This window comes from Betta splendens, chromosome 13, assembly GCF_900634795.4.
Source record: "Betta splendens chromosome 13, fBetSpl5.4, whole genome shotgun sequence".
NCBI classification, from domain to species: domain Eukaryota; kingdom Metazoa; phylum Chordata; class Actinopteri; order Anabantiformes; family Osphronemidae; genus Betta; species Betta splendens.
Window position 1 is genome coordinate 19,326,912 of NC_040893.2, and position 15,529 is coordinate 19,342,440.

At 50.4% G+C, this 15,529-nt stretch overlaps 1 protein-coding gene across 3 annotated transcripts; it reads left to right on the forward strand.

Moving 5' to 3' along the window:
* The first annotated feature begins 87 nt into the window (after positions 1-87).
* Positions 88-15,477, forward strand: eml2 (EMAP like 2). Of its 3 annotated transcripts, none has more exons than XM_029171102.3 (22): positions 88-544; positions 5,455-5,670; positions 5,741-5,858; positions 5,935-6,036; positions 9,311-9,339; positions 9,564-9,693; positions 10,092-10,241; positions 10,702-10,771; positions 10,852-10,962; positions 11,037-11,132; positions 11,200-11,334; positions 11,406-11,505; positions 11,586-11,740; positions 11,912-12,037; positions 12,106-12,237; positions 12,480-12,547; positions 12,731-12,819; positions 12,907-13,004; positions 13,080-13,167; positions 13,237-13,332; positions 13,740-13,870; positions 14,197-15,477. In XM_029171102.3, the coding sequence occupies exons 1-22, from the start codon at positions 472-474 to the stop codon at positions 14,320-14,322; spliced, it is 2,439 nt and encodes an 812-aa protein (XP_029026935.1). In that variant the 5' UTR covers positions 88-471; the 3' UTR covers positions 14,323-15,477. The 3 variants fall into 3 exon arrangements, with proteins under 3 accessions (XP_029026935.1, XP_055370002.1, XP_029026937.1); XM_055514027.1 differs by lacking the exon at positions 88-544 and adding an exon at positions 2,921-2,938; XM_029171104.3 differs by lacking the exons at positions 88-544; positions 5,455-5,670; positions 5,741-5,858; positions 5,935-6,036 and adding an exon at positions 6,490-6,645.
* Positions 15,478-15,529: the final 52 nt, after the last annotated feature.

Below are 15,529 nucleotides of genomic sequence, written 5' to 3' on the forward strand. Positions count from 1 at the left end.
CTTATTCTCAGTGAATAAACTAGTCCCAGTAATTTATAGTTTATTTTGTAAATAAATGTAATAATGAATTTTATGTAGATCACTTTACGTAGTAATTTTATCTAGATCTCTTTACTTACAGTAAGTTGTTAAAGCATTTGAAACGTACTTCATGGTTAATATATTGTATCAGATTTCTTTTCTGTACCAAAGTCATTTGAACATTTTTCACATCATCCTTGCATATCAAGTGTATGATTGTAGTGGCTCCCAGTTAATTAATTTATTTTGAAAAGAACCGTCGGATGCGTCGTGAGCGGCTTGACGTTGGCAGGACGGGGCGCTGAGGCAGGTAAAGGTGTTCGCGCGCGCGTGTGTTTGTCTGTTTATGAATGTCGGGGGTGGCGGCGTGAAGACGAAGAGACGGACTGAGGTGGAGGACGAGCGAGGATCCGCAGCCGAGCAGGAAGCGCTGGCAGGACGCAGGGGAGGATGTCGGAGAGGATCGCTTCGTGCGGGAGCCTGTATGACAGCACCAACCTGCTGCTACAGTACTGCAACAATGGTGAGCAGCTTCTCATTTCATCACACACGTCAGGAAAAAAACAACAACAACTACAAAAAAACAATCCAGACGTGGGGAACACGCTCAGATGGAAAATATCCACGGAGCAAAAAAATGGAGGATTTCACATTGTGAAGCATAAATTATCTTTAGACACGTGCAAAAACAGAAAAGCAATTATTAAAATGACATAAAAATGTAAAATAAAACATGTAGCTGTTTAACCCTAAATATTTACTGTAAATGAAAATGGATTAGATTTGGTTTTATTCAATGAATCTGATTGAACTATTGTGTTTTTATGAATTCTTCATAATTTCTAAAACAGTCTCACATATTGCATTGATTTTCTTTGCGTACACTTCATTTCTGTAGATCAGGGTTTGGCTGTGAAACACCTCTTTTTGTTAAGCTGTGTCATGATCGTATAGAACGATGGTGGCTGTGGTCATACATTTGAAGCTGTTGTTATCGTGAATCGGCAGCTTTGACTTTTGAACATGAGCCATTTGAATTCGTGAGGCCCTTTGGCTCGTTGCCTTTCTTCCCTCTATCTGTCGCATCCTGCTAACAAATATAATGCAAATGGAGCAGCTGCTTCCAGGTTCTGTCACACGTGTGATAATGGGGGATTGTGGCTGTGGAGAACGTCTCCACTCTGTTTTACGCCTCTTCAACCAGAGTCGATGCCCACAGTTTATTTGTGTGGGGACGTTTTCTGACAGGAATCTGACACGTCTCTGTCTCTGCGCGCTGAACTTCATAGACGCCATATTGAGCAGCAGGTGGAGCGACAGCGAGGGGTCACGGGCGCCCGATCAGTGCTGGGATGTTCATCCAAGCCTCAACACGAGCCTTTCACCGTTTGCTGTTTGTTGTGTTACACAGATCCTAACTCCTAAATGCAGCCTTCACAGCCTGAGCACGGTTTAGGCTCATACTGGGAAACAGGGTGTGGGAGACGCTGATGCTGGGTTACTGTGGTATGTGTTCCAGTGTTTATTGGATTAGGATTAATTCAGGGCTTTATTGAGTTAAGGCTAAGAGACTTGCTAAAGGCCTGCGCTCCTGTAGGAGGCTGATATTTTCCATCCATCCACCGCGTCTCATCCTCGCAGGGTCGTTGGACCCAGAGTCTGTTTGAGTCGAGCAGGACATTTCTCATGCGGAGGCGAAGTGGGGACTTTTTATTTAGAGCTGTGAACTGTGGGGGACACATGTGAGATGCAAATGGACTTGTTTGTACGGCTTCTGTGGCATCGATCCATCTGCCTGCGCTCCTTCCTTTTCTTCCAGTTTGTCTCGGGTTCTTCTTCTTTTCTACCATCTGGCCCCTCGTTGTAACCAGAGATCCTGGTGTTCGTCACAGCGGCTCCGCTCAGACACTCCTTCGGCCAAACGCAGTGTTTTTCATTGGGCTCATCAGCAAATGAATCAAAACCAATGTGACTTTATTTTGCTTAGTGCCTCGGTCAACTGTATGTTGTTGTCCATCGCTGTATGAATAAAGCTTTGATCGATTGATTGATTTGAGAGTAAAACCATTTGCAGCTAAAGGATGGAAGATATCAGGTCATTAGTTGGACACCAGCAGCCCCACATGGCAGGAAAAGGGAACTGTCAGTGACCGTCACCTCAGACCTGTTGTGTTCAGTGTCTGTGGGAGAAACCGGCGTCTCAGCTGTTCTTGGTCCGGCCGGTTGTGTGTTTCACGCACAGACTGAACTAAAGGCGTCGGACACAGAGCACAGAAAGGCATGGGAGACGCTGAGGAGCTGTGCAGCATGCAGAGCAGGCTTCAACCTGCTGCCTGAGTCTACTGGAGCAACGAGGGCTGTCCATCACACACAGTGTTTAGAAAAGCACACAAGCTGTGACCTAAGGAGGGTTTAGCGAGCGGTCTTTGGTTCTTCAGGTGTTTACAGGTGACAGTCGCAGCCTGTGGGTCACGGTGGAGGTGCTGTGTCATCAGAAGCCTGGCTCTGCAGCATCCCTCACTGGTGGTGCCAGTGTGTGTGTGTGTGTGTGTGTGCGCGTGCGTGCGTGTGTCTGTGTGTGTGTGTGTGTGTGTGCGCTTGTTTGTGCGCGTGTGTGCGTGTGGCTCTCAGCCAGGCTCCACCTCTCCTGCCTCTGTCCTGCCTGTAGCTAACAAGGATAGAAGTGAAGCTGGAGGAGGAGGGAGTGGTCCAGGGAGAGATGAGGAAGTGGACTTGAATGAGGGCGTGGCTCAGCAGGAAACGATGGGGCGTGAGATTGTGTGAGATTGAGCATCGATTGCAGACGGGAAGGGGAGGGAGTCGGACTCCAGAAAGCCTCTAGGGACGACGAGTGAGCGCAAGCGGACGTCCTGACTGCCTGCTTGATTGACAGGAGGAGTCAGGAGCACGATGGCAGGTAAGCTAGTCGATGAAGATGGCTCCATCATCATCATCATCACCTCACTGTCCCTCGCCGTCGGCGTCTCGCTGCCCGGCTCGAGCCTATTTTACTGCTGCCTCAGCATCTCATCGTCCCTCCTGTCTAACGTCCCTTTGCTCCATCCTCCTATTCTATGGGTCATTTTGCAGCGCACCGACAGCAGCCGTGTGGCGGCTCGTTGACCAGCGTCTGTCTGTGCTGAGTCAGCTCGTCATAAGTCTGCTGAGTGTCAGGTGGACGGGGCTTTTAAAAGGGGAGTGATGGGACGAAGCTGAGGTGCAGCCGCTTCACGGGGCGTGTGATCGTTCAAGGGCAGAGCGGAGCAGCTCTGCAGCGTTTTGAGCAGGTGTCCAGAGGAGAGAGGGTGAATCCTGCTCCCATCATGCATCAGGGTGCGAATACGAACGTGATCAGATGATGTGGCAGAATCAACCTTCTGCTCTAAACGAGTGGATGCTGACACTGGTAACGGGCTCTAACGTTAAGCACTTAAGAGTAAAATGAATTCAGCGCACGTGAGGCTTTAATCCGGCTCAGACTGATGACATTACAGTCGCTCCATCTCCTCCAGCGCAGCTTAGCCCAGTCTCTGGTGCTGTTCAAGCCCGAGGACACGGATAAAGCCGGGCCACGCAGACGCATGTTGTGTGGATCACACAGTGTTGGCTAATTTACAGCGCGTACCTTCAGCTTCACTATCATCATGTCAGTCACGGCTGGAGTTGTGTAAAAACCACATTGTCATTGTGTCGGCACTAGTTCTTGTCCTTTGGTTCTGTCCTCTGTCTGTAGCCTTCACCACTCTCTTTTTACACACGCTTTAACATTATCTTTTAGTTGAAGCCAGCGCTTTATTTGCATAATTTTCCTATGCAAAGAATGGAGGAAAACACTTTTAGTGTGACTTTTAATTTTCAAGTGGGTCAGTGGCTCTGGAGCGTTAAAGAAAAGCTTTAAAACGCTGGCGCCGTTTAAACCGAGGATGATTCTGATGCTCAACAGGATCGTGTCATTTGGGTCCATCAGTCTGAATCCAATAATTCAGCAGAGTTGAAGAATTTCCAGAAGAGAAGCGATGACAAAAGCCCGACACAATCTGACATTCTGCATCTGCTCGGGTTTGCAAATCTCCCATCTCCCACTTCTGTATGTAAATCCCAGCTTTATTTCCCCGTGGATCCTTCCGCCCTCATTTGACTGAGATGTGATGCGGTGACAGGGCGCTCTGTGCCTTTTGTGCTTTCATCGCTGAACTGATGCATTGTGGGAACCTGCTTGTCTGCATCATTGCAGCTCAGGTTGCGTCTTTTCCCCTTTGGACTTCATCAGGTTGCTGTGGGCCACGGAGGAGGGGTCGCCTCATGACCTGGCCCTCGTCCAGTGATGCTGTCGTGACGATTAGGCTGGAGAGGTTTCAGGAGAGAAAGATAAATACGGTGTTCGCCCATCGCTCCAGTTACTGTACAAGCTGCTGCTCGCCGGAAGTTGATTTGCTCATGTTGTCTTTAAAAGATGTGATTCTGAAAACGAAGCGTTGTTTCTCTAAAGCAAACTGCCTCCTCCTTCGTCTCTGCTCCGTTCTTGCACAAACAACCTACTCGTTTTCTCTGACTCACGCTCGCACTGCGTGAATTATTCAAACCAGTCAAGTTTCCCGTTTGGTGCCACCCCCCGTTTGAAATTTAAAACCTTTGGTTGACAAGGCACGAGTGTCACATATCCAAACTTTGAAGCAGCTGTTTGTGCATGAATTCAAATGAGTCAGTTCAGGTGTTAAAATGTCTTTGTCCTCATTAATTATTCACTGTTCTTCTCTGTGTTCATGCATTACAGACCCTCGAGCTCAAACACCCTCGTCTCCTCTCTCGCCTCCAAACTCCAAGCTTCCATGAAACCTTCCATTAGTCAATTAAAACTATGATGTAATTCTTCCAGAAGCAGCAGAGTGTTAGTTCTATGAGACCAGACAGATAAACTTTATTTATTCCACAGGGGGACATTTGATTGCTGGAGCAGCCACAGGAAGAGTGGAGAGAAATGTGCAAAGATAAGAATAAGAATAAGAATAAGATGGAATAAGATGGACAACATGGAACATACAACATAAAAACATAACACATCCACAGCTCAGTCATGTGCAGGATAGAAGCAACATGTAAAGAAACATGAACAGGTCTCCACTCACACACACATCATGAAAAGTGAGCAAACTTTGAGTGCAGATTGGAGCCTGTCAGACCTCCACATTGTACAGTCTGACAGCGGTGGAGATGAAGGTCCTGAAGTAGCACAGTCTATGTCTGAGCCTTGGATCCAAATGTCTGCCGAGTGTTCAATGCAACATCTGGTTCCACAGCAGAATCCATAAAATGCCTCTCTGCAGTGACGAGTGTCCAACCAGGCGCTGGTTGAACCTTTATTTTGCAGGGTTCTGGCCTTTGCTGAGCCGCTGGAGCTGCACAAAGGTAACCTGAAGCCTGTCTTGTCTCCAGACGACACGGTGTCGGCCAGCAGTAACATGGACATGGAGGACCGGGTCTCTCACCTGGAGCAGAGGCTGCAGCTGCAGGAGGACGAGATCCAGCTGCTGAAGTCCGCTCTGGCCGACGCGCTGCGCCGGCTGGGCTGCTGCGAGGAGCAGAGCCTGGGAGCAGTGCATTCTGGGAGGAGGCCTCTGGCCAGCGCGGCCTCCGCGCCGCCCACCAAGGGTAAGGCAGCGCAGAGCCGTGCGTTGGGCCTCCGTTGGCCGTTCTGTTGACTCGTTCACCTGCGTTGCAGTGCGTCAGCTCCTGCAGGCGCTTCCGTCCAGACCGCTCAGCAACGGCTGCGTGCAACAGAAACGCCTCCTCTCGTCTCCTTCGTCTCCCAAGAAGGAGGTGTTGCAGTCCATTAAAAGGTGCGTAGGGAACGTGGACGCGTGTCGCTTGGCTGCTCTACCAGCAAACACACAGTCACGTGACTGATCTCTGCAGGAAGAGCATGTCCACAGAGCGTCTCACCCTGGTGAGGAGGGAGATGGGGCTGGAGAGTCGCAGTCGAACCACCTCCTCCAGCAGCTCCTCCGGGAGCAAAAGGTACCGACCCGGTCTCATCCAATGGATTTGCTCCTACACCTGCTTAAATTGACTCATTCCTCCTACTTCACATGTACCATGTACTTTATATACGAACGGTTCTGACCAAGAGCTTCGTCCAAAGCATCACTTCCACTAAAAGGAGCCATGCTGAAGAGATGATGGGTGGTTTTAATGTAATAACCCTTTCATTCGAGCGTTATAAATTAAAAATGAGTGATGTGTGTTTGCTCCAGACGTCGGTGTGAAGGATGTGGATCATCTCGTACTTCCTTGTTTTTATAGTTTTCTTTCTTCCTTCTTCTGTTTTCATCCCATCCTCCCTGTTTACACTCCTCTCTCTGTTTATTCTGTCTTATTCTGTCTGTGCTGATGGATCATATTTCAACAGTCTCTGGGTAAAGTGGGTGTGGCCTGGGGGCAGAGGGGTGGGGCTGCACAGTCAGGAAGTGTGTTGTGATTGGCTGGTGGCCTCGTCAGGCACAGCTAAAAGTTTGCAGAGTGAAGGAGGAAGTCCGTGCGTTGCTGTGGCTGTTGAACAGGACAGAACCCGCTGTGACTCCTTTCCGCTCGCTGTGACTCTGAAGCAGACATGAAGAAGTCCACCAGGTAAACGGCCACTTTGAGGAGCTAGAGGACGAGGATGAGAGGAGAGTTAGTGCTCAGGCTGGTGAACGAAGGAGCACAAGTCATGCAGATGCATGACCTGCTTAAAGAGTGGTTTTAAGGTTTTAATGCTGGGATGAACGTGGAGCTTGTGTCACACCCACCGTGGCTCCTGTTTGACTGGCGTTTGAATAGATTCTGTTCAGGCTGAAGGGCTCTGCAGGTTGGTGGTGAAACGCTTTGAACGCTTTGTTTCCAGTTTAAACACGGCCAGTAATCACTTCTTTGTGGTCTGGCTTTGTTCATGACAGCCTGAGGAAGTTGTGTGTTGCTTTATGAAACTCTGTTGTCACGCAAACAGTGAAGCAGGAGGCTTCTTAGTCACCGCTTGTATAATTAATGGGCAAAGATCAGATTCATTTTAACAACATTAACCTTTGATCAGCTTTGATCCTTTTTACGTTTGGACCCTTTCATGCTTCTCGTGTTAAATACTTGTCAGCTGTGTCTGTGTTGTTTGTGCTGCTGATGAAGTCACATAGAAACATGATCGTTGTGTTGCTCTGTTGTGGATGTCGAGACTTTGGGCCGGTCCCGCTGAGCTCAGCGGTTCTGTCCGTCAAAGGACGGCTCATTGGACCCGGATTGAAGTGGCAGCTGCAGGTCAGGGATGAATCTGAGCGGTGCTGATCAGAACCTCCTGCGTTCATCAACCTGCGGAGGAGCTTTTAGCCGTAAATGAGCCGCCGCTGCAGCTCCAGCAGCCGTGGAGCCGGTTCTGCTTCGCTTGCAGAAACGCTGAGCATTGATCTCAACCTCCTGCTTTCCGTTTAACATACTGACCACGTCTGTTTGCAGAGAGCACAATAAACCAGCGCCTCAAACGAGGACCTTTTTATTAGGTTGAACCGAGTCTGAAATTATTCAAACTGTTCTTGCGTTTTATCTGATCTGTGCATTTGTGATACGAGTAGTTCTTGTATTTGATGGCGTAGAGCTGAGATGTGATCATCAGATGTGATTGTGTCCATTAACTGAGCCACTGCAGCACTTCACTGATAATGGACCTGTGGGGCTGCAGACACTCAACGCTGGATCAAGTATTTCGTGGAGAATTCCATGAAAGAAGATTATTATTTAGTGACGTCTTCTAGGACATTTTTTGTTTCCACGAAATATAATGTAAAGAACTGAAAGACTAAACCTGTTCAGAGTTTTAAATGCCATTTTAAAAGAACCAGACTCCTGCCTGAGTCCAGAGTCGGCTAAAGCTGGCTGCTCTGTTTGTTACTGAGGCTCAATCTGGATGTTTGCTGCTCGTCTGCCTCTGACAACAGCCCCTTGTTTCCAGAGTTCAGCGCTAACGAGCAGCCTGCTTGTGCAGTTTCCCAGCATGCCCTGCGCTAACGACAGGCTTGGGCTCGTGTGGTTGGCTGGGAGCAGCCCCGCCTCATGCTGGCAGCCCCCCCCCCAACCCACACACACACACACACACACACACACAGGCCCGGACACAAACGGCCTCTATGCGCAGCCGACGCCCGGCCGCTCAGCTGTGGCCCAGAGACGCACGCGATCCTCACGTCAGTGCCTGCTGCTCGTAGTCCTGCTCATGTTGACACACGCAGGCTCTGCTCTTAGCTTTGCTTTTGTTTGCTTTTGTCTCTCACGTGTCAGTTCTGATCCAGAAAACCTTCTCAGTGCTCTGGCTCCAGGGACCAAACTTCATTTGACCTAATTCTCAAGTGTTTAACAGTAACGCAACACTTTCATCCTCCTGTTGGTGACGCTGCAGACAGGACGAACCCATTTCTCTTCATCTTATCACCCGGTCCTTTCCTGCTGTTGCCATAGTGACGTTCACCTTTCAACGGAGGCTCCCGTTCATCATCCTGATGATCTGATTGGCTGGCAGCATCCTGACAGGCCGAGCGGTCAGCATGTTTAGAGACGGCTCTGATGGGCAGCTGACCTGCCATCTGATGAAGCAGCTGCAGGTTGAGTGACGGGTCCATTTGTGCGTTCTGGCAAAGTGGCTGAGTCGCTCATTAAGTTGAAAAGCAAATGTACTGACTGTGACATCATGTCACACTGCTGGTTCTCTGTCATGTTGCTTCGCTCGGGGCGCGCGCACACACACACACACACACACACACACACACACACGCTCGCTCAACAGACCAGTGGTGTCGCCGCCCATGTGTGGACACACTGCTAATAGGACGACTCTGTTTACTGAGGGCTCTGCCTGCAGACTCGATCAAAGACACTTGTTCTGTTCATCCACCTGCAGCTGCTTCAGGGCGTTCGTCTGTCCCTGATGAAAGAAAAGCTGAAGCTTTGTTCAGATCAGTGGATGAAGCTGGTGAAGTTCAGCGTGTCTCATGTTTCCCCTTGGATCAACCACTAGTCCGGTTCATGCTGGTTGTTCATGTGCACCATTTCTGAGCACTGGTGACGTCGATCCTGCAGAAGGATCAAAGCTCTGGTGGTCTGTGGTTGTGCTGACGCCACACTATATTATACAGCTAATGTGAAAGTGGTGAGACGTAGTGCACATGGGAAAAGGAATAAATAATTCAGAAGCTTCTAGGAAGGACTTTGTGTTGTGGAACAAGTCTTTTGGACCTTGTCAAGTTATAACGTGATCTGTGTGTTTTTGTTTCAGTAAAACCAAAGAATGCAGCTTCAATGCAGGTGAGACCCCACACACGCTTTTTAAGCCTCAAAATAACTGAGACTGTAATTTGCTGTAAAGGATGAGCAGCCCCTCATGTGTGAAGCTCAATTAGTTTTACTCGTTTATTCCATTATAGCGCTCTTCCATACTTCCCATTATAGATTTAAAACCCTCGTCCCTGTCTCCGCTCGTCTCACTGAGCTGCTCCAAAGCTTTGTCTCCCCTGTTTCTTCGTTTGCAGAGGACGGCTACGTGAGGATGTTCCTCCGAGGCCGTCCCGTCACCATGCACCTCCCCGACCAGCAGAGGGGGCGCTACAGCCTGGAGCAGAAGGCCGAGCTGCCTGCTCACAAGCTCAAGCTGCAGTGGGTGTATCCTTGAACGTGAGACACAGGAACCAAACCTGTCTGATGGGAAGTGAATTAAAGCTGTGACACAACTCTCACCACCGCTCTGGCTGATGCTGATGCTGATGCTGATGCTGAGGCCGACGCTCTGGCCGACGCTCTGGCCGACGCTCTGGCTGGTGCTGATGCTGACGCTGAGGCTGACGCTGAGGCTGACGCTGAGGCTGACGCTGAGGCTGACGCTGAGGCTGACGCTGAGGCTGACGCTTTGGCTGACGCTGACGCTGAGGCTGACGCTCTGGCTGGTGCTGAGGCTCTGGCTGATGATCTGGCTGGTGCTGAGGCTCTGGCTGGTGCACGCACCTCCAGAGCGGTGCCTGTGTGTGAACGTGCGTTTGCATCCCTGACGGAGCCTGGTGCAGATACGGCTACCGAGGCCGCGACTGTCGCTCCAACCTCTACCTGCTGCCCACGGGGGAGATCGTCTACTTCAACGCCTCGGTGGTGGTGCTGTACAACCTGGAGGAGCAGCAGCAGAGACACTACCTGGGCCACAATGATGACGTCAAATGGTGAGCGAGCGGACGTGGGTGAAGGAGGAGGCGGCTGTCTGCGTTTAGACAGGGTGTGACTGCATGCGAAGGCCTTACCCACATGGAGCTTCAGCTTGTCTTCAATATCACACTAATCTGTTAGTGTCTCAGAATCACGTACGGTCAAAGGCCTGGTCGTGATGTTTCCCATAGATCTAAATATAAACTGATGTAAATGTGACCACGTTGTGCAGCTGTTCATCATTAATGTGGTTTTGACTTCAGGCCTCAGGGATGTAAACGTACTGAATGCAGTGCCACGTGGGTACAGCTTCACACATCTCCTGGGAAAAACGAGCTTCTCCCACGCTGTCATATTTTTATCATTCCATAACTTAACTCCAGGTTCAAACAAAGGCCGCATTTGCTGATGACCTGCAGGTTTTTCTCAGAAGCGGAAGTAAAATGAAAATGACATAATTTTATGTTTTCTCCTCAGCCTCAGTGTTCATCCTGACATGGTTACCATAGCAACGGGACAGGTGGCCGGGAACTCTAAGGATGGAAAGGTACGGCGATAGAGTTGCATCTGAATCCTCTCAGTCTCTCTGCTGTTCTCAGATCAGCTTTGTGTTTGTGATCTGTTCAGCTGCTGCCGCCTCACGTTCGCGTCTGGGACTCCGTGAGCCTCAACACGCTGCATGTGCTTGGGATGGGGGTGTTCGACAGAGCGGTCACCTGCGTGGCTTTCTCCAAGTCGGTAAGCAGCTCAGCTTCTGTTAGGTTCCACCTGACGTTCAGAGCTGTGGTTCTATAAACCCGTCTCCCCCTCAGAACGGCGGCACCTTCCTCTGCGCCGTGGACGACGCCAACGACCACATCCTGTCAGTCTGGAACTGGCAGAAGGAGAAACAAGTGGCCGATGTAAAGGTATTGTGTGTGTGCGCGTGTGTGTGTGTGCGCTCATTGTCATGAAGCCTGACCTCCCCTCTCTCAGTGCTCCAACGACTCGGTTCTGGCTGCTGTGTTCCATCCCATGGACGCCAACCTGATTGTCACCTGTGGGAAGTCTCACATCAACTTCTGGACGGTGGAGGGAACCACGCTCACCAAGAGGCAGGGCCTGTTCGAGGTACGGCCACGACCGCGGGCCTGTGTGCTTTAATGTGAGCTCTGCAGTAACGCCTGCTCCCCTCCCCCCAGAAACACGAGAAACCCAAGTACGTGCTGTGCGTGGCCTTTGCTGAGAATGGCGACGCCATCACAGGAGACTCCAGTGGGAACATCTACGTCTGGGCCAAAGGTGAAGTCCACGCGCCTCCCTCCTCTGCTGTGGCCGTTCCTCTGCAAACGCACGGTGACACCCATCTGTTTGACTGACAGGCGGTAACCGCATCAGCCAGGTGGTGCCCGGGGCCCATGAGGGCGGGATCTTCTCCATCTGCGTCCTGAAGGACGGAACCATGGTTTCTGGAGGAGGGAAGGACCGCAAGGTGGCGCTGTGGGACCACAGCTACAGTAAGAAGGCTGAGCTGGAGGTGAGGACACGTCATCTGCTTTGATCTCGTGGCTGAATTATACAGTAGCAGTGTGAGTTGAAGACGATAATAAATTGCTGACGTCTTCTTTCATTAAACAGGTGGTGCACGTTCACATTAATTAGTGATCCAATACAGATAGAGTTGCTTCACAGCTGTTCTCTCGTGCAGGTGGGCGAGTTGTTCGGTCCGGTCCGAGCTCTGGCCGAGGGAAAAGCAGGAGAGCTGTTTGTTGGAACCACCAAAAACTCCATCGTGCGCGCGTCCTTCCCTGATTCGCTGACGCCCATCGTGCAGGTACGCGTGCACTGATCCTCCCTCTGGACCTGAGGGCGGACGCTCTGCTGACGTGTGCTGTGCTGCAGGGTCACACTGACGAGGTGTGGGGGCTGGACGCCCACCCCTCCATGGAGCAGTTCGTCACCTGTGCCCAGGACAAACAGGTCCACCTCTGGGACTCGCACTCCCATCAGCCCCTGTGGACCAAGACCATCGAGGTATTTGTATTGGTCTGAATCAGGTCCTCCAGAGCCACAGTCCTGCTGGTTTTCCACCTGTCTCTGCCGATCACCTTGATCAGGTGTGTCACTTACAGTAGCTGCTGACTGACTGAACACACCTGGTCAAGGTGATCAGTATTGGTTGGAAACCCAGCAGGACTGTGGCCCTCCAGGACCAGGTTCGACCCCTGCTCTGAATGATCTCTGTAGAAACCTATTGATCCTCTGCGTGTCTCCAGGATCCAGCCAGGTCCGTAGGTTTCCATCCCAGCGGCGCTGTTGTGGCTGTGGGGACAATGACTGGAAGGTCAGGCTCTCACCTGCCTCAGGCACTTTGTCTCTTACAACTGAGTCATTGAACATGAATAAAACAAATTCTCAGCAAGGTGTTGTCCTCCACAGTCGCACTCGATATGACTCTGGCTGTGGACAAACATCCTAATTGAATTACTTACGTTTGTTTGTCTCTCTCTCTCTGTCTGTGTTGCAGGTGGCTGGTGCTGGACACTGACACCCGGGATCTCGTGTCTGTGCACACAGATGGTAATGAGATCATTTCCGATGTCAAATACTCTCCAGGTAACGTCACCTGTTCACATCCGTGACGCGCGTGTGGTTCTGGAGTCGTTTCAGTGTCTGTCAACTCACGGCTCCTTGTTCCTTCAGATGGAAACTTCCTGGCTGTCGCCTCCCACGACAACTTTGTTTACATCTACGCTGTGACGGAGAACGGACGGAAGTACAGCCGAGCGGGGAAATGCACCGTAAATGCTCATTTCTATCGTAAGCGCTGCGCCTGCAGAACCACATGCGTTAAGACCTGATCTGCCTCCTCTCAGGGCCACTCCAGCTTCATCACCCACGTGGACTGGTCCAAAGACAGCCAGCACCTCGTCACCAACTCAGGAGACTACGAGATCCTCTTCTGTAGGCGCCCTCACACACACACACACACACACACACACTCCGACCGTGGCTAACCCTTTGTTTGTTCAGGGGAGGCGTCCAGCGGTAAACATGTGACCAACATGGACGCGGTGCGGAACCTGGACTGGGCCACCTCCAGCTGCACTCTGAGCTTCAACACCTTCGGTAGGTCGACGCCCGGGCCGTCGTCCAGCTGTCGCTTCAGTCAGATGAACAAACAGACGGATCTGTTCTCTGACTCAGTGATTTTGCCTGGATTCTACCTAAAAATATGGATATTTTGTTACCATAAAACCAGGGTGAGGTTTTCCGTATTTATGGATGCGTCACTCAAACTGATGCTACAGACCCAGATCAGATGCTGGAGTGTAAACTAGCCAGACTGCCTCCAAACAGTATGAATGAGAGCAGGTTGTGTATTTTATTTAAACTAACAGTTGTTGTAGAGACACTGGGCTCAACGGGGGTGATGGTCCAACGCAGCAGAGCAGGCGGAGTTGATTGCTTTGGCCTGAGAGCAGGTGATGCTCTGACACTTCTGACTTCTCGCCTCTTGATTGCGTTTGTCTCAGGAGTGTGGCCGGACGGAGCAGACGGCACCGACATCAACGCCACAGGCAGGTCCCGCGGCGGCTCCCTGCTGGCCTCGGCCGACGACTTCGGCAAAGTGCACTTGTTCTCCTTCCCCTGCTGTCATCCAAGGGTCAGTGGGGTTTATTGGTTCCAGCCTTTACGAGGTCTCTCTCTGCTGCTCTCATGTTTTACACCAGCTCACACACAGGCTTTTACTGCAGAGCTCTGATCAGGCTCCACCGGGGCTGTTATTATTTTATTATTGCAGCCTCTTAAGCCCGAGGCTGGCTGATTCTTAATTGAAATGTTTTTTTTTTTTTTTTTAACGAAGCTCTTGAGCTGCAGCTGTGAATGAGACCAGATGTTTGCTGTAAACAAAGCTGCAAACGTAAAAGTAGAAACTTGCCACGTCCTGGTCTTTGCTTTGCTTCAACGCGCCTCGCTCACCTTTTACAGGCTCCGAGCCACGAGTACAGTGGCCACAGCAGCCACGTGACCAACGTTGCCTTCCTGCACGACGACAGTCACCTGATGTCCACCGGCGGGAAAGACACCAGCATCCTGCAGTGGGTGGTCGCCTAGGCAACGCCATCCTCCGCTTCTCCAGGCCCGTGACCTCGCTGACCTTCACCTAGTCACTGTTTTATCCCCCCGCCACCAGGGGGCAGCGCCTCCTCTGTGCCTACTAGAAATACACCACTGACCAACTCAGATGTCACACTGGATGAGATCCTTGTAATAATGTCCTCCTGCTTGTAATAGATTGTAGATAGGGGTGTTGTTTCCCTGCAGAAAGTGAGTCCCACTGTAAGTAGTGCTGGTGGGTCACGGAGCGGCTGTGATTGTCAGCATTAGTACTAACTGTGCCTAAACCGTATTCACCCCCTTTAATGGAAATTCTGTTTTAAATGACTCGTTTAGTGGTTTGCTCTTTTAAGAACATGTGAGCACTTTAGTGGCTGCTCTTCACAAGAAGAACACCAGCTGGTCAGACCACAATGTATAAAACTGAATTAGTTAGTTTTACAAAATGTCAAGTGTCCACTTCATGATTTGAAATCAACCCTTAATAGCTGAGGTCATGTCATGTCTTCCGTCCAGGGCAGCGGCGCAGTCCCAGCCCCCGTCCTTCTCCAGCTCTCTCTCGTTTGGCAGAGACTGTGGGCACCAGCAGGACGGGGGCCCTTGGGGACTGGGAGTCCTGGTCTGGTGTCCTCCTGTCAACATGCGTCACAGAGTCACAGATTAAAATAAAAATCAAGGCTGGGATAAATGTCTAATGTAATAAAACTGAATGTGACCCCATTCATCCAAAGTCAGTGTTGCTGTTCATAGAAGGAAGGGATGCTCTGCTTTGCTGGGCTCGCATTGTTATAGGCTGCAGGTGGAAACGGTACATTGGCTCCTCATTGTGCTGCTGCGCTTGATTGTACTGTACTGTAAACGCCATTCAGAGGCACTAGAGGGCGCTAAACCCCAGAGAATGAGCATGACTTTGGCTGCCCTTAAACTGCAGATGCTATTACGTCATAAAGGTCTATAGATAATATATATGATGCAGTATATCCGAGTGGCTGTGTTATCTTAATATTTAACTCTAATAATGATGGATGTTATTATTCTTGTGGCACTTTTAGCTTCGACAGAAGGGAATTGTAGGCTGACGTGACGTAGAAGTAATTGAGATGTGCTTTGCCTTTGTTTGTTGTTTTGTTAATAAAGTTTTTACCCAAGTTATGGCGCAAACTTAGTGTCTTTTTTAAAATTTGTCATTCACACTCACTGTGTA